Source organism: Doryrhamphus excisus, chromosome 1, assembly GCF_030265055.1.
Source record: "Doryrhamphus excisus isolate RoL2022-K1 chromosome 1, RoL_Dexc_1.0, whole genome shotgun sequence".
Lineage (NCBI taxonomy): Eukaryota > Metazoa > Chordata > Actinopteri > Syngnathiformes > Syngnathidae > Doryrhamphus > Doryrhamphus excisus.
This window is the reverse complement of record NC_080466.1, coordinates 13,316,106-13,333,842: the sequence shown is the minus strand read 5'-3', so window position 1 is coordinate 13,333,842 and position 17,737 is coordinate 13,316,106. Positions and strand designations below refer to the sequence as shown.

Here is a 17,737-nt window from a genome sequence, read left to right as displayed (position 1 = left end):
GACTGGTGTCCTCTGTTGTTTTTTATTCTAAAAATATCATTCAAGTCAAAATATTAAGAGAATAACTTTGTAAAAAAAAGTTATAACTGTACAAGAAAAACGTATAATTGATATAAAATCATGACTGTCCATCGTCAGAATCACCATGTTGCCATTGGACGGAGGGAAGCCTATGACAAAGTCCAGTGACACATGGGACCACGGGCAAGGGGGAATGGGCACTGGGCAGAGGAGCCCTGCCGGAGCCTGATGGGACGGTTTGTTCCGGGCACAAATGGAGCAGGCGCCCACAAACTCCTTAGTATCTGAATGAAGGGAGGGCCACCAGAACCGTTGGGAGAGGAGGAAGACAGTGCGGGACACTCCTGGATGGCATGCAATCCTAGAATCATGTGTCCAGCGCAGAACATCGGAGCGCAGTCCGGGAACCACGAAGAGACGACCAGCTGGGCAGTTATCAGGGGGAGTGGAGTCCTTGATATCCTCAGCAGGGTCCCACTGCAGGGTCCCTAGAATACGGTACCGGAGCAGAATGGTTCCCAGGGGGGCCTCTTCAGAAGGTGGGGAATCAAGTCTGGAAAGAGCATCGGGCTTACTGTTCTGAGAACCAGGGCGAAAGGTCAGAATGAAGTTAAAACAGGCAAGGAAGAGAGCCCAGTTGTCTGTCTAGGATTCAGCTTCTGTGCGGAATGGAGGTAAGCCAGGTTCTTGTGATCAGTATGGACAACGAATGGGACCGCCGAGCCTTCAAGCCAGTGCGACAGCAAGACGACAGCCAATAACTCCTTGTTGCCAATGTTGTAATTCTGCTCAGCTTGGGTCAGGTGGAGTGAGAAGGAGGTGCAGGGGTCGTAGGGCGGAACCACAAGTACAAGACTGTCTCTCGAACGTGTAATCAGCATCTGGGGTCCACTGAAACGGATCCTTAGTGGATATGAGCCTCTTTAAATGTCCTGCAACCCAACTGAAATTGCCAGTAAATCGTGAGCGCACGATATCCTTGCTAAAAACCTTCCAGAGATCAAGGTAGGTTCAGAAAGAGCGGGAATAACAAAGAACTATGTGGACTCAAGGTGGTCACCCGCCAAGCCGAGGGAGAGAAAGTCAGTTTGGAGGGTGATGTTCGCTAGGGGGTGCCCATTGAGGGAGCGAACTACCTTGGGGGTGTGTAATTGAGTGACAGGAATGTCTAAGCGTCTAATACAAGTTTCATCAATGAAACAACCGTCCGCTCCAGAGTCAATAAACGGCACAATTTCTATGTCCTTACTGCCAGTCCTTAAGCTGGTCCACTGGTGTCGATGGAATGGTCCGCCTGGCAGCAGTACAGGCAGAGGCGCCGCTGGTGGCAGCGACTCCTCTCCACGGGCGTGAGACGGCTACCACCCAACAGCATGGGTTTGTCTCACGGTGCGATGGTGGTGAGTGGCTCGATTGTGTAATGGGAGACGCTGCGCCATCCCTGGCGCAGCCTGAAGAGCGCCTCCGATGCTCCCGGGGGTGTATGTTGAAAGACTTGTACTGAGGCCCTGGGGAAGGCGGCATAGGACGAACAGATGGAGGACTGCCGCCCCCACTCTGCTGTGGCCCAAGCCGCCGCTTGTACTTACAGTTGTGAGGTGATGAAAGAGACTCTGACCGGCTCCGAGTGGAAGTCTGCTGCTTGAAGTTCACAATGCAGCTCACACAGAGTTAAAAAGGAGTGCACGTCACCCGAGTCTGCAGAAAAACTTTATGGTCTTGAGAGCAGTGAGCAGAAAGCTGGCTGGCCTCAAGTGGTGTGGCGGTGACTTGGGGCACCGAGGCTGGCTGTGGAGTGGCGGCGGAAAGCTGCAGGGCTGACAGTAGCAAAAGGGCTACTGGAAAAACAGGGCGAGAGGCACAAAAACAGAAAACAACGAAGGAACAAAAAACACAGAGATAAAAGCCAGACAGCAAGGGGACAACCAATGGAGGCTGTGCAACAGGCAGACAAGGAACATGGAGGTTACTTGACGGACAATATGGCGTTTTGCAGGTGGAACCAAGGGATCTTATGTCATCCCAAGCTAATTGGGTTCAAGTGTGCAGGAGGAGAGCGTCTGCTGCCACTTAGGGTGCACTAAAGACAAGAGGCAGCAGGCGGCAGCAGAGCGACACACAGATCATGACATATGTACATCACATATGATCATATATACTGCTATAAAACATTGTAAATATTGAATGAGTGCTCAAAAAGTAAGCCATTTAGCTCATTTATGATTTGAATTTGATAAGTGAAGGACACAGTAGTATTTCAGAGGTGAAATGAGGTTTGGATTACCACAGGATATCCAATGCAAAAATTCGGGAACCCCTGTCAATTTGTGGACTCGAATACCTCTATCTGCCTAGCACTGGTAATAATTGGAACATAAAATTGGTTTTGTGGGTAAGCCTTGCATGTCATAGACAGATGCATCCAATCATCTAATCAAATGTGCTGAAGGTGACCACTTGCAAGTTGTTTTTCTCTTTGAACCTCCTGTGAAGATGGGCAACGAATTGTTCGCCAGAAGGATCACACTCCTCAAGCTTCTTGGGAAAGTCTACTCCAGAGTGCTGGAGTAGTGGAACTTCAGCTACTAGATGTACAATGTGGTTTTCATCCCGGTTGTGGGATAGCGGACCAGGTCCAAACCTTTGAAAGGGCATTGGTGGATGCATGGAGGTTTGCCCAAATGGTCCGCATGTGCTTTGTAGACTTGGAAAAGGGATTCAACTAGATTCCTTCAAGCTCATGGGGTTGGTAGCACGCTATACGTGTTGTTTGGTCCTTGTTTGTTGTACAGCTGGCAGAGCAACAACAAACTTATTCACAGGGAATGTTGGCCTCCGCCAAGGCTGCCCTTTGTCACTCATGCTGTTTATAATTTTTATGGACAAATTTGTGGCGTTGCGGAAGTCCAGTTTGCAAGTCTTCGGATCTCATCTCTGCTATTTGCAGATGATGTGGTCCTGATGATCTCATCAAGCTGTGACCCTCACAGATGACTGTGAAGCTTTTGGGATGAGACTCAGCACCTCTGAATCTGAGGTCATTGTTCTCAGCCAGAAAAGGGTGGATTAGAGTAAGGTCTTGCCTCAGTTGGAGGTGTTCAAGTATCTTCATATGTTCTTCATAATGAAGGGAAGGCTGGAGCATGAGATTGAAAGTTGGATTGGTGCAGAGTCTGACATAATACAGTTGTTATACTGGAACATTGTGGTGAAGAGAGAGCTCAGTCGGTAAATCCACTTTCCTACTCTTACCTATGGTCATGAGCTTTGGCTAGTGACCAAAACAGCAAAATCATGGACACAGGCGGCCAATGAGTTTCCTCAACTTAAAAGATATGATAGAGGAGCTCCATCATCCGGGAGGAGCTCAGACTAGAGCCGCTGCTCATGATGCTCAATTTAGAGCATCAAGTAGCGGGCATGTGGGAATGAGGAGACTGAAGGGCAGACCCAAGACACGGTGGAGATTACGCCTCGCAGCTGGCCTGAGAACGTCTCAGAACAGTCTGGGTTTCCTTAGTTGGACTGCTTTTTCGCCATGACTGGGTCCCAAATAACCAAAAGAAAATGGATGGCAGGGCTCTACATTAAAAACCGAAATGACTTGCCCATGGGGAATCCTTAAGGTGAGAACTACTTGCCCGAACTTGCCCCATGTAAAATGAAAAGACTGCCATAATGGTATGTAATTTTTTGTGGCATCACATGAGAATCTCAAATAAAGATGAAATGAGAGTACTACCATACTACCTTACACATGGTAGTCATAGTAAGCAGTGATATTTATAAGTTGTGCACCACAATGAAACATTATTGAATAGACACATTTGTGTACTAGTAAAGTGTTTTTAATCCAGAAAAAAGCTCAATGGTCAAACAATAATTTGTGAAGCAAAGGTGAGAAAAATCCACAGAGAAATGGAAGCGCTAGATTTTGTAACTTGTGCAAAATCAGCACTTGGTATTGGATCTAATGGGTGGTGTTTCATTGTGACCACTTCAAATTGTCACAGCAATGTGATTCACTCACCTGTGCCATCATTTGATTTGCTGCCGCTAATAAAATACTTGTTTAGGAGGCACTGGTTCATCACTTTTTTCGTTTCCTTCAGAATTAGACGACGTTGGCAGCGCCGCCATGACGGATGTTTTCGTAGTCAAACGATCGCTGATTGGTTGATCGCGAACAACGGGTGTGGGTAAAACGCGGACTGTGGATTACGGCCCGCGGTCTAAATAAACGATTCTGATTGGTCCATTTCAAGATTTGCAAGGATTGGTTTGCAAATTACCACCGGAATTACGCAGTCCGTGTTTTACCAACACCCAACAAGAACCGCTTTAAAAAAAACTCCTGGCAGTATGGCATGCCAAAGTGCACTTGCCCGACGGGAATATCACTGATTGGATTTACTTGCCCGAATTTTGTTTTAACTTGCCCCGGGCCATCGGTACAACGTTATTGTCGAGCCCTGGATGGATGAATGAAAACTAGGAACTCATTTTATGATTCTATATATTTTATTGACAGGACGGAAGGTACCAAAGCCAGAGCCGCCATACAGAATTCTCTTACAGACAAATAACAATGTGTAGTCCTGCACAAGGAGAGTACAATGCTCCATCTCAACGTTGAGTCCAATCTAGCCACTAACCATTGGACCAATCACTTGGAAGTATCCATCTCTCAAAGGCAGAGGTTTTAAAACCTCTGACATGCTCTCTTTGAAGGAAGACAACTTGTGATCTTCCCAACCGACACCACTGTTGATCTATTGATCTACTTTGTCATTTTTGTGAATTGGTTTTGGGCCATATCAGAATTGGAATCACTGTACTAAAGTAGCAGGGTACAGTATGTGTAAAATGTAAATAACAGGGATAAGATAGTCGAGTCATGCTATTGGAGTAAAAAGTTGAATGAGGGACAAACTTTATATTTTAAACTCAGAGATACAGATTAAGAAATGACGACAGGCATACAGTATACAGTATTGTACTTACAAAATATGCAGTTAAACATCATCATGTCTTACCAAAGCAAATTGCTGCTGGAAACTTATGAATGAATCAACATGTAAGACAGTGCCCTCTGCTGGGTTGATAGCTGCAGCGCTCTTTTCCTAAACCACGTTTTATTGATGTTCCTATGAAATAAAACTTTAATTACTAATTGTATGTCTGAATTGGCAGATATTTTTATGCAACTACATTGGAGCAAGAGATCTGAATTGCGTCAAATGACCCCTGCAGCAATTGCACTGGTCGGCGAGAGGCAACAGTGCGTGGATTGCAGGTTTTGTCAGTAAGTCAAGTGTTTGTAAGACAAACATGGCATGGGAACAGGCTGGAATGCTTTGCATCTACACTGTCGTACAAATGTCAGGTACTGTACTTCCACACTTGCACACGTAGACGTGCAGACAATGTAAACACCTGTCCTTTACCATGCCCACAATTACATTAACATAATGTATGTATATGATACTACATAAACATCTTCTGTCTGTTCTCATACACACATGATATCAAACAGTCAATGATGTGAGGATCAGAGGAACCTCATTATTGGCCGCCCGCATGGAAATGCAAAAGAGACCACTAAGCACTCAGCACTAAGTTCTTGGACACAGGTGGACTTTTGGGGGCAAAAAGCCAAAAGATTAGACAATAGTAGTTTTTGCTTATTTTGCTCTGTTGACCTTGTTTTTTTCTACTGTATGCAACAAAATTGAATAATTGCATTATTTTGTTGTTTTAATCATTCTCATTCCATACATTTTCTATACCCCTTATGCTGGAACCTACCCCGGCTGTCTTTGGGCGAGGGGTGGAGTACACCCTGGACTGGTCGCCAGCTAATCATGGGGCAAATATATTCATTCACATTGATACCTATGGACGATTAGGAGTTAATCTAGCATGCATGTTTTTTTTGGAATGTGGGAGAAAACCACGCACGGAGAGAACAACCAAACTCCACACGTAGATGCCTGAGCGGAGAATCGAAACCAGATCTCCTAGCTGCGAGACCTGCATGCTAACCACTTGTTCACCGTGCGACCCATCATTCACATTTTTTTAACTTACCCTTGTTTGGTCCTGTTTATAATCACAATCAACAAATTAAAGACGAAATGACCAAATAATTCCACGATCTTGAAAAAAATCCAGTAAAAAGCATAAGTATGAGTATCGGCACCGGTAGTACTTCCCCAGTATGTACTTTGTATCACCAAAATATTTACCAAAATTGGCTGTATCGCTCATACCGAGCACGCACTCTGAATTCCGGAGTAGATTCAGAGGAGTAGATTGCCACATCATAAACCAACCAGAATGGGTTGGAGTCCAGAGTAGGCGGGACTATACAACACTCACTGTTCCCATTGGAAGAAGGGGTTTCGAGCGTTTGGGACCAATTTCCTCTCTGTGGTGGACGTGTACACCAAGCAGCTCTAACTTTTCTTGGCGAGGGCCGTCGTCATGTCGAATAACAACGCCAGCAACAACTTAATCATCGCCCAGAGGGCCGTCAAGCAGCTCCGGTTAGAGGCCAGTATCCGTCGGATTAAGGTGCCAACGTCTAACACATCAAATTGCGGAGATAAACTAGTGTTAGTTTAGTGATCATGCATAAGAGACCAACACCGTACTGCATGGCGAAGATAAATGTTTTTTGTCTCCCTTAATTAATGTTCCACTTTGTGGCCTCCTTGTAAGTGTTAGTGTGTGTGGCAAAGTTGTAGAAACTTGACGCGACGAACACACTTGCTACTCGTTGCTGGTCACGTGGACGCAGAGAAAAGCAGTTTGGTTGACGCACAACAAAAGTCATGATTGTCTGTGGAGGTTTCGCTGCAAGTTACACGAAGTCCAAACGTTGTCTCGGCAGGTGTCCCAGTCTGCTGCCGAGCTGAGGAACTTCTGTCTCCAAAATGCCTCAAAAGACCCTCTCCTGGTGGGTGTCCCCTCCAGCGATAATCCCTTCAGACCACCAAAATCCTGTTCCCTCTTCTGAGGTAGGCTGGGGAACTCCGCTGTGATATATCTTATAGTACTGCATTGATTGCAGTATTTATTACTGCACCACGCACACACTGACATTCAATATAAGTTCATTCACCACTGTATGATGCTGGACTATCAGGTGTTGTTATTGTCATATTTTGGGTATAGTATAAGATACATTTATTTATTGATGTAATAAGTTTATTTTATTTTTTACCAAGTTATTTATGTAAGTTTAATATGTATTATTTCATCATAATTCCATTTGAATATGATTAGGAGTTTATTGAATAATTTATTTAATGGTAGTTCCCTTTCCCCATCTTCACTGCACAATGGCCGCACACCTCGCTAGACAAAGCCAGGCTGAGAGGAGGTGTCCCGCACACATCCTCCTCCTCCTTGCCCATTGCCTCGCCTTATTGGTCCGCTTGTAGATGCTAGTAGAAGGATTATGAAGTGCTTGAAATCACTTTCTTCAATAAAACGGGTTACGCAGTCACACCAAAAGAATATAGTAATAGTATAGTAATAACAGTAAATGGGAGCGAGAAGGCAGCTATGTTTGCTGATCTTCCTTTTGCTGTGTTTGTTGATTTTGTTTTGATCGTGTTTGCTGATCATCTTCTAGCCGCTTTTGTTGACATGGTTGTGTTTGCTGATACTCTTGGCGATGTTTGCTGACATTCTTGTAGCTACATTTGCTATGATCTTGCTATGTTCTCTGATAATTTTTTGCCTATGTTTGCTGATATTTTTCTATCTATGCCGTTTGCTGTTTGATGATACAATATTGGCTACACTTGCTGATTTTCTTCTGGCTAGGTTTGCTGATCCTCTTTTGGCTATGTTTGCTGATATTCTTCTAATGATGTGGTTTGCTGATGTTTGTCTGGCTACGTTCGCTGATATTGTTTTGGCTTAATTTGCTGATATTTATATTCTGATGCCCATGTTTGCTGATGCTTACATTTGCTGATATTCTTCTAGCTATAATGCTAATTCTCTCAACATTGGCTGTGTTGCTTATATTCTTCTACATTCACTGACAACATTAAAGCACAGGCGTGGCTCACTGATAGGAAATGGCCGCAGCTGGTACACAGTAAGCTTTCCGATACGTGGATTTCCCTGGCATCCCCACCCCTACCGATATGGGTGAAAGTAAAGTAAAAGTAAAAACATTCATGGTTAGCATATACACACCAGCTATATGAGTTGAAGTATGGACTTTCATTATGGGTTACTTCTACTTGTTTTCCTTACTCAGGCCAGCAGCAGCCATGAAGAATCTGCATTTCTGCAATGAAGGCTGTCTTCACTCTGACTTGACTCTGTAGATCTGCCATCTCTCTCCTGGACCACACGACTCTTTGTTTTTCAGGAGGACGTCTGTTTGCCAACACAAACCAAATAGTCATGAAAGCACCCTTGTGTTGTTCATATTCAGAGTTTCTTGATTTGCTAACATTATAAAATGTGTAGACTGCAGCGGAGGAAAAGAAACCCTCTTCCACGAGAAACATACTGACAAACAATTGGACTTGTGACCAGAGTATTTATGAAGTGTGTTTTCATATATTTTATTTGGAGCCATTCTACCAAATGGTACAGACCTGGATGGAAGTTACTCTCTTTAAAGCACACGATGCCTTACAATGATTTTCCATCACTTTGCTCAACTCGGCTATTTTGAAAATGCTTGTACATCTTCACTGTTTTAGGTCATGCAATGAAATCTTTTACTGCCTTTATTTTCCTTATCTTTGCTACTGACAACAATCTTTTTAGAAATTAAATGTCTTTTTCATACACTTTAATCATTCTAAAATACTCATCTTTGATACAACTCTTGATCTTATTAGATAGTACAGGTTGTCAGTGCTTTTTTTAAACATGATTTACTCCGACTCTACTTTAGGGTGACACCGTCAGAGGTATTCATTTGTTATAGTACTATTTGTTGTTGAGAACGTGACTGTGTCATACTGTTGATTTAATAGCACATCTGTTGGTATTGAAAATATTATTTCTTTTTTCTTGCAACAGATTATACTGGCTCTAATTACTTTGTGTCCACTGAGAGTCACTTACTGCAAAATGTAAGACATGGGAGCCGTTCTTCACTTTTTGTCAAAGCAGCTATTTGGTAACTAATCCACACACAGCAATAACGAAATGGCCTCCTTTGGCCATGATAACAGAAATACTGCAAACATGCTTACCTTCAGGAATAGAGCAGAACTTCAATGAAAAATAATGTGTGTTAATTCCCAGATAACTTACACAAGCTTACAGAAACAGTTGATGATTTTGTTGCTGTTCATTTTGGTACATTGTACATAAATGCCAAGCTGAATCTTGCTTCAGCAAAGTCGTCTGGAGATGTTTCCCACCAACACGCGAGGGGCAGTGTTTTCCCGAGGGCAAACGCAACGCGCTTGTCATTGACTACTTATGTAGCTACGGTGTTATAAACAATGGCGACTGAGGCGACATTCACATAAAATTAACCTATAATGTAAGTATTCATATTTGCGAACTAGTTCGCTCTGTAACCTTCCCTGTTGTTTCTGTTTTGGTGGGCTATTTGATATTTCCGCAAGCAGGCATAACCGGAAGTGATGTAAAGAAAAAGCGACCAATCACAGCTTCGTGGTGCGCGTGGCCGTTCAGGCGGTGCAGTACGTGTATCCATTGCGTGTTGCTGTAATGCAGTACAAGCACGGTAGTTCAACATAGGCAAGTTATACGTGGTATCGTTCACTTTTCATTGTGGCCCTATAAATGTTCATGTTTATTCTTATAATTAAAAACGAGATGCTCACAGCATTTTGTACACCGTTGATATACATACAGTATTATTTAGTTGTACTACCAGTCTTACTACTAGTAGTATAAAAACTAGTATCGTACATATGGCATATAGATGATGCTATTGTAATTACATGCAGACTAACACCTAACTCCATTTGTGTCGGGTGTGTCTTTATATCTGAAAAGTTGACAGTTTTACTTCGGTACTAAGAGGTAGCAATTTGTGGGTTTCGCCATCGGAGCTCTGGCTGCAAATGAACATAATTGCTAACACCTGGAAGGCCCCGCCCACACTGCTCAGGTAAAGCCACACAGCTGAAGTGATACCTTTTCACTGTTCTAATGGCTGCATTTTCAGAATTCATCATGAACTATTGAATTCATAGTTTATGATGAAACATGACTAACTTGCTTACTACAACGTGACCTCCAGATGGCATTGAGATTTTCCCAGATGGGGTCTGGAAAGCAGCAGGACTTTTCAGGTAACGCAGCTCTCCCAACAGGCACAATGACCACTAATTCACTCATTCGCTCCCAGCAGTTTTTCCAAAGACATCCCCTCCAGTGCCAGCCACATCTTTCAAGGCACACACACTATTGTGTCCTATGGCTATCTAAACATAGAACCACCAACAGAAACACTAGATGCCCGTCTTTCAACAAGAAAAAGGCTTCTCGACATTTTACCATTCTTTAGTAATCAGCTGTAGTGAGTGTCAGGAATATGGCAGTTCCTGACTGAAAAGGGAGAACATTTCTTCCCATTTCAGACATAACTTTCACTTTTGTGACAGCTGAAATATCTAAGCAACTATAGCAACAAACACAAAAAGGCTAATTAACTATTTAAAATGTTGACATTCTGAACTGAACTACATGGGTACGATTGTTAGAATGCTAACCTGCACTCAACATGAAATGGGCCTGCCCAGGCTTATCAAATGCACTGCTGCCACCTAGTGGCGGTTCTTATGGCCTGAGATTGCTACAACAGTGACATCAATTAGTGGGAGTTGCCTCCCTTGCGAAAAAGCTATAAAATATGTTTAAATCCGTTGTTGGGATCGGGTTTATAAAAACCACTTGGTATTTATAAGAAAATTCACAAATCACCAACTTATCAAGCATGACTGCATATATAGTGTGCAAGCTTTGTGTTTTAGTATCAATATTCCTGGTGTCTGCACTTTTAGGCCAACGCTGGGCCTCTCCCGTGTTGTTGTTCTGCTCATGTGTGCACGTATAAAAAGGCTAAGACATAAATGCCGTAGCCCTATAATAACATCCATGGTAATGTGGTATTGGAAAGTCACTTCTGTCATGAATCGTCCTTTTTCAGACGCCCACCTGCCGAGCAACGCCAGCCCCTTAAGTCAAATCTTTCATCAAAGCATTTCTTCGTCAGACTACCGTTACCAAGCCGACTCCCTTCGAGTGAGTACAAGTACAACGCAGGAAGTAGATGGATGGCTAAAGTCTCGTCTTGCAGGAACAGCTGAAAGAGATGGATGAGCATGTGGTCAGACTTCAGGACATGCTCAAGTGCGAACGCAACAAAGTAAGACGCATCTTTTGTGGACGGCTTCCCACCTGGCCGCTGACTCTGCTGGTATTGGCCTGGCCAGACCGCCCATTTGCAGCTGAGGTGGAATCAGCAGGAAGCGGAGCTCAAACGCAGAGAGCAGCAGAGCCACAGGATGAAGGAGCGGCTGACTGACAGACACAAGGAGAGAGGCCACTGTGAGATGATCAGTCAGATCGCTGTGGCAGATATCACATCACCATTCTGTTCTCTCCGCAGCCATTGAGGTGTTAAACTTTCCACTGGGGGGCGGAGGCAAGAGGGCGAAGCCAGTCAAGTCGTCCTGGTCTACAGCCAAGTGAAGTTGCTCGGATCGTCTTACACGGTAAAGTCCAAAAGCTCCAATTTATACTAATGGAAGAAACCATTGGTTAGGCAGGAGGAAGCAGCACTGCGTCTGATGCTGGACCGCAGAGAAGCAGAGCTGCGGGAGGCCATGAAGCTGCGGCACAGCATCACCACCTTACTTCACGCCCTCAGAGTGGACATGGAGCAGGTGAGCAAATGAGAAGCATCCAGCACAGCCAGATCATGGTCATATCCGCATCCACACAACTCAAACATGCATTGGGAAGCTCCTAGCAATGGAAAGCAGCAGCGGTAACAGGAAATATGCACAGATGGACTGTTTACACACACAGTCATATCTTGTTTATCATGGTTCATTGCTTGCAGACCCTACCACGGTTGGTGAATTACCAGGACTGGGATGCAAAACATTTTTACCACTTCCACACTGAATGGGAGGATAACTTTTTGACAATTTCCATCATTTCTATTTATAAATCGTTAGGTGTTAGTGTTTACTATTTGACTTGAACTGATGGACAGAGCAGTATCATTCTATGTACTTAACAGGCTGTACTGTACTGTACTATTCAAGGCCATCATAAACCTGAAACCATGTGCAGGCCAAAGGATCTGTTAAAAACTGAATCGTCTTTTTTGACTCTAAGCGGGGTTGCTTGTAACCGTTAGTTTGCCTAGAGCTGGTATCAATTGCTGATGTTGGTGTGTGAACACCGGAAGACTTGATGGGTTTTTGGCAATAATATTCAAATGTAATGAAAACCAAGAAACTGCTATTCCACCTCAATGTTCCTCCTCTTATGAAGGCATAATATTACCATATTCCAAGTCATCCTTTTTGTGTTTTTAGACATTGTCAAACTTTCAGGATGCTGAGGGTGAATTCCCAAATGATGACAAAAGCTTAACTCAAGCTGAAGCGGCACTCGGTGATCACGTGACCGGCGGTGTGGTTGAAAGGTGGAAGCGGGTGCAGAGGAAGCTGGCTGACCTGCGAAGCGAGGGTGACGACATTGAACACATCCGTGACTCGATGAGAGAGCAGATCAAGTTGATCCCTCCTGACTCTACCAACCTTCTGGTTGTCTTCTCGGCTCGGGCGCAGGCCACACGGATGTTGGGACTGACCACGACAAACTCCTGTCTCAGCTGCATGCGGAACTGAAAGAGAGCCAAGACCTTGTCAGACTACAACAGCAAATGCTGCAGGTATTTTGGATGGGCAAATCAATTAGTGGTGGATTTTCATGGTTCTCTGGTAGGTCTGCTGTAATCTAGTCTCTATAGTCCAGTGACAACATGGTGGTTTTTGTCCGCTTTGCAGGACAATCTTATGTCTCACCTTCCCTCTGAGTTGGCCGACTCTTACTACGTAGAGGAGTGGGAGCGTCTCAAAGTGCGCCGGGCGGAGCTCGAACATCAGAAGCGGACTTTCGAGAGGGAGAGGCAGTCCTTCACAGATGCCGCCATACGCTTAAGTCGTGAAGTGAGTTGAAAGTGTCATCAAAAGTTTGGATTTGTCTCTCACTACTCTTGTCGTGTCGACAGCGTCTTGACTTTGAGCAACAGAAGGGGTCTTTCTTGAAGCAGCTCTACTTATGTGGCACTTGGGAAGTACATGGAAACAAACATGATGGCACGCTTCACAGTGAGTATGCTTCATGAAATGAAATGACTTCTCAGATGAAACCGTTCATTTTGTAAGCAATGGTGCAAACCCTCTGGTCTGGTCTGTTTCCATCCATTCCACTTGCTAAGGTACTCCCCGTACAACCATCTAGCCACATGCAATGCATGACATGCACAATTTTGGCATCATATTTGTATCACAGGTTTGGATGACATCCAGTTTTTAGCCTCATCAGCATCAGAAGACCGCACCTATTAACGGTTGGGCCATTCAACTTTCTCGGAGCACACAGTGGTCAAAATCCCTTGTATTTGGTTTCTCAGGTTTGGGGAGTCCCGGCTTATCCGGATGTGTGCCCATTTCTCCATCTTCTACCAAGTCCAGCCCTGAGGGCTGCCATCTTGTTTCAGGCCTCCATCGTAGAAGACTTGCAACAGCCAGCACCCCTCAGCTCTACGCTGCCCTCGGGCTGTCACGCCCATGCAGGTTGCACCTTTCACTGGATGGCTACATGTATTGCGTGCAAGTAGAAACACCAACAGCGTATAAAAAAAGGCATGGTGCATCAATGCAGTGAAACCTGCTTAAGTGGCCCAGCCTGCATGGTTATTACTAAAACGTTCCACTCACGTCCACTTTGACATAACATTTATGTGCCAAAATTGTTTGCTTTCGATGCCAAGTCCTATTATGACATAAAAAGTGGAAATTATTAGATAGAAAGTAATAATTTTGAGATGGGAAAGTCAGCATTATAAGAGAATAGTCAAAATTAAAAGAAGCCAATTATGAGATGCAAAGTCGAAATTGATGTAAAAAGTCCCAATTATGTGATGAAAAGTCTAAATTACGAGAGAAGTCATATTTGAGAGAGCTTCAAATTACTTATGAGAAAGTGGCGCTGCCTTCATGGGAGGCTTGGTCACATGGCATTCTCATCTCATCATTTCAACTTGGACTTTCTCCTAATTGACATGCTTTCTCTCCAATTATGACTTGGCATTGGGATGTTTTCTGTCAGAGAAGGGAACGGGCTTCCATAGTTTTGTCGGTGACCAACAAACAGAAGTGGACGTGCAAGCAATGGCTAGTTTCCGTTTCGGTTATGTCAACATCAGCCGCTCCGTAGTAAGAACTGGTAGCATGATGGCTGATCAGTAGGGAGAGTAGGACCATACGCTGAGTGTCAAATTTGTGGCGTTACAGTGCCCAAGATGGAGAAAAGCAATCGGAGGGATGTGAAGATGGGATGGCAACGATGAACGCAAGTCAAGCTACACTTCTGGACTGCTCATTTTAAAGGCTGATTTTATATATTCATAATAAAATGTTACTTTCACTATATATTTTTTGTGTTAGTCGTTTTGTCCTTCTTTCAAGATCATTCCATGTGGATGTCTTCCTGGGCTTTCCACTTCATGTTCTGGGTTCTGAGATCCAGCTTTCTAGTTTGCATCTCGCCCAATGACAGCTGGGATAGGCTCCAGCAGACCCACGGCCGGCGGGCACCCCTACTTTTATTTTACCATTCATTCATTCTTTTGTACCGCTTATCCTCACGAGGGTCGCTGAAGCCTATCCTGTCTTCGGGTGAGAGTCCAGGTCCACCCTGGACTGGTGGCTAGCCAATCACAGGGCACATATAGACAACCATTCCCACCCACATTCATACCTATGGACAATTTGGAGTGGCCAATTATGTTATGTTTATGCATATTTTTGGAATGGGGGAGGTACCCGGAGAAAAGCCACGCATGCACGGGGAGAACATGCAAACTCCACACAGAGATGGCCGAGGGTGGAATTGAACTCGGGTCTCCTAGCTGTGAGGCCTGTGCGCTAACCACTTGGCGGCGTGCAGCCTCTACCATTTATTATTGTATGAAATGTTTCAGCTAAATAAAGAAAAGGTAACCAAAACTGCTCAATAATAAAAGCAGATAACATTTTTGTGAAAATGAAGAGGATGAAAATGAAAACTGAACATCGTTTCGTCGCGGTGGTATCAACACGATACCGATGGCGGTCTTGGTATGTAAATTTTAGCTATGGCAGGACCCGCCCACCCCTAGTAATTATTGGTTGCTTTTTAAGTAGGCGGAGGAAAAACACGTGGTCAGAGGTTGTGCCCAATTGGAGGACACTTTAAGGTAGCAAGTGCGCGCGTCTTGCGCGTGTTCTTGTTGTTGCTCCTCACCCCCACTTCTTGTCCCCAATTAACAATCAAAGACTTGGGCGCCGTGCAGTCCCGGTTTTATTTGTTCTTTTTTTAAAGGCTTGTTTACTAAAACAAGTGAAACAGTTTAGACGATGCACGTTGTCCGACTAGACAAACACTTGGACACGAAGTTACACTGAAGGACACCTCTCAAATGGAACCGGACGGCGCAACGTTCCAGCCCTGGAGGGACTACTTGGGCTTGTCGGATGCAGTTCGAAAGATCGTGAGTCGGAACCCGTCAACTCCGGCTCCTTTAGAGCAGACGATTCCTTCACAACTGGGCTCTTTCGTTGCGTCTTTTGCTCGGCTGCACGTCAACGCTCTGCCGGAAAAAAGCGAGCGTCAGACGAACTGTGTAGCAGATGATCCGACCCAATGCACAAAACAGTTCCTCCGTCATGCACTAGGTGGCGATCTGCTGGATGCTCCCGCAGAAAGAGGGCTGAAAAGCCGGAAGAAGCATCTGAAGACGCCCGAGAGCATGATGTGCAGTTTCTGCAAACGTAACGGGGAGTGCGAGTTGGTCTACAAGTCTCATTGGCTGAAGGACCTCTCGGGAGATGTTGTGTGTCCGTACCTGCGGCAGTACGTGTGCCCTCTGTGCGGCGCTACAGGACCGAAAGCCCACACTAAGCGCTTCTGTCCGAAGGTGGACAAGGCGTACTGCTCCGTTTACACCAAGACCAGACGCTGAACTTGTGGTCTCCTTGCTTGGTTTTCCATGCATGCTGTGTGCATTTTCTTTGTGATGGGGTTCAAGCTTTAGTTGGTTTGTGCGTGTATTTTGCTGTGTAATATTATTATTATTATTCCAACCAAGCCAATGTGATGGACTAGCAGGTCAATAAGCCACCGCCTCGTGCAATCATCTAGAATGGATCATTCATTTGATATCATTTGTGGTGTCCTTTCACTATCGTGCATGTCTTAAAAACAACCAGTTGGAAGTTTTCTAGCGTGTGTGCTGTGTGGATATAATTGTTATAAATATTTATGCTGTACATATGTTTGTGTGTGTCGGTCCTAAATGTACAAACAAATACATAGCGAAGCATAAAATACAACTAATGGGAACAATACAAATTAGAAAGGTCCCACATTTATTTCAACATGAAAACATAACATGAAACAACAACATGGGTCTGAATGCTAACATGTAATGCACTGAAAAACATTTGGAGTGACATTTACTTGAGAAAAGCTAGGTAACAATTTGCACGCACAATTCCTAAGTAACATTTACTTAGGAAATATTCAAGTAAAATTTACTTGGCAGCAAGGATCTTTTTTTTTTTAGAAATACTCTAACATTACTTGAGATTTACTGTCTTAGACACAAAAGGTACTCTCTTAGCTAGTACATTTTTACTCAAAACTACCTTTGAATCTACTTAAAAATCAATATAAATATACTCTCTTTTCAGGATTGTTTAACTAGTTTTCCTTTACTTCATTTGGAGCAATTTATAAGTAATATTTACATGAGAGTTAAGCTACCACCTACACCGCTATTCTCATAAGATTGTGTTTTTTTAAGATGGCCTTCTTTGAATTAAATGAAATTATCACAACATATCTTCTACAAAACATTCTTTCAAAACAGAACACCTTTACTATATATGTAGTAAAGGTGTATTTACTTCCAGCAATGATGTGTGGTTAGAAATACCGTAAGAAAACATAAATCATTGGAGATTTGTTTTACATTCACAATTATGCAAATAATTACAATTAAAAGACACAATAAAATGTTCTCCAAATAGGTATGAATGTGGGTGTGAATGGTTGTTTGTCTATATGTGCGCTGTGATTGGCTAGCCACCAGTCCAGGGTGTACACCGTCTCTTGCCCGAAGTTAGCTGGGATAGGCTCCAGCATACCCCAACCCTTGTGAGGATAAGCGACATAGAAAATGAATGAATGAATGAATAACTAAACCATGTTGGTGTCATTCAACGGTTGTACTGTGATCTTACCTTGTCTCAGCTGTTGAGACCCAATTCTTGAGCGTCAACATCCTTCAATATTCTGTGAAATTATTTTAATTATGGCAACAATACAAAATCTAAAATCCTCACAATGGTTTCTGATTGCGTGCACTTTGTCTAACCTACAAAGCTGCTTGACAATATTTGTTTTTTTT

General features: G+C 43.8%; 3 protein-coding genes across 4 annotated transcripts; all 3 read left to right on the top strand.

The window, feature by feature from the left end:
- The first annotated feature begins 6,410 nt into the window (after nt 1–6,410).
- On the top strand, nt 6,411–8,852 carry si:ch211-286b5.5 (uncharacterized protein LOC100003596 homolog). The gene is made up of 3 exons (XM_058082377.1): nt 6,411–6,597; nt 6,917–7,043; nt 8,303–8,852. Exons 1-2 carry the CDS (start codon nt 6,508–6,510, stop codon nt 7,040–7,042), a joined length of 216 nt encoding a protein of 71 aa, XP_057938360.1. The 5' UTR covers nt 6,411–6,507; the 3' UTR covers nt 7,043; nt 8,303–8,852.
- A 638-nt stretch (nt 8,853–9,490) lies between these two features.
- si:ch211-286b5.4 (afadin- and alpha-actinin-binding protein) lies at nt 9,491–14,714 on the top strand. 2 transcript variants are annotated; one of them, XM_058082349.1, is made up of 13 exons: nt 9,491–10,150; nt 10,283–10,334; nt 11,192–11,286; nt 11,342–11,410; nt 11,478–11,592; nt 11,654–11,732; nt 11,810–11,930; nt 12,594–12,747; nt 12,849–12,952; nt 13,068–13,229; nt 13,292–13,391; nt 13,697–13,859; nt 14,580–14,714. In XM_058082349.1, the coding sequence occupies exons 2-13, from the start codon at nt 10,283–10,285 to the stop codon at nt 14,671–14,673; spliced, it is 1,308 nt and encodes a 435-aa protein (XP_057938332.1). In that variant the 5' UTR covers nt 9,491–10,150; the 3' UTR covers nt 14,674–14,714. The 2 variants fall into 2 exon arrangements, with proteins under 2 accessions (XP_057938332.1, XP_057938339.1); XM_058082356.1 differs by lacking the exon at nt 9,491–10,150 and having other exon boundaries at nt 10,157–10,334; nt 11,348–11,410.
- Nucleotides 14,715–15,522: 808 nt separating this feature from the next.
- nanos3 (nanos homolog 3) lies at nt 15,523–16,678 on the top strand. The gene has a single exon (XM_058082367.1). It carries the CDS (start codon nt 15,746–15,748, stop codon nt 16,286–16,288), a length of 543 nt encoding a protein of 180 aa, XP_057938350.1. The 5' UTR covers nt 15,523–15,745; the 3' UTR covers nt 16,289–16,678.
- Nucleotides 16,679–17,737: the final 1,059 nt, after the last annotated feature.

Bases quoted from the DNA above. Each gene is read 5' to 3' on its own strand.
- si:ch211-286b5.4 (XM_058082349.1), top strand. From the start codon at position 10,283: ATGGCATTGAGATTTTCCCAGATGGGGTCTGGAAAGCAGCAGGACTTT. The intron at 10,335-11,191 runs GTAACGCAGCTC...GTCCTTTTTCAG, and splicing joins AAAGCAGCAGGACTTTTCAG to ACGCCCACCTGCCGAGCAAC. The intron at 11,287-11,341 runs GTGAGTACAAGT...CTCGTCTTGCAG, and splicing joins ACCAAGCCGACTCCCTTCGA to GAACAGCTGAAAGAGATGGA.
- nanos3 (XM_058082367.1), top strand. From the start codon at position 15,746: ATGGAACCGGACGGCGCAACGTTCCAGCCCTGGAGGGACTACTTGGGC.
- si:ch211-286b5.5 (XM_058082377.1), top strand. From the start codon at position 6,508: ATGTCGAATAACAACGCCAGCAACAACTTAATCATCGCCCAGAGGGCC. The intron at 6,598-6,916 runs GTGCCAACGTCT...TTGTCTCGGCAG, and splicing joins CCAGTATCCGTCGGATTAAG to GTGTCCCAGTCTGCTGCCGA.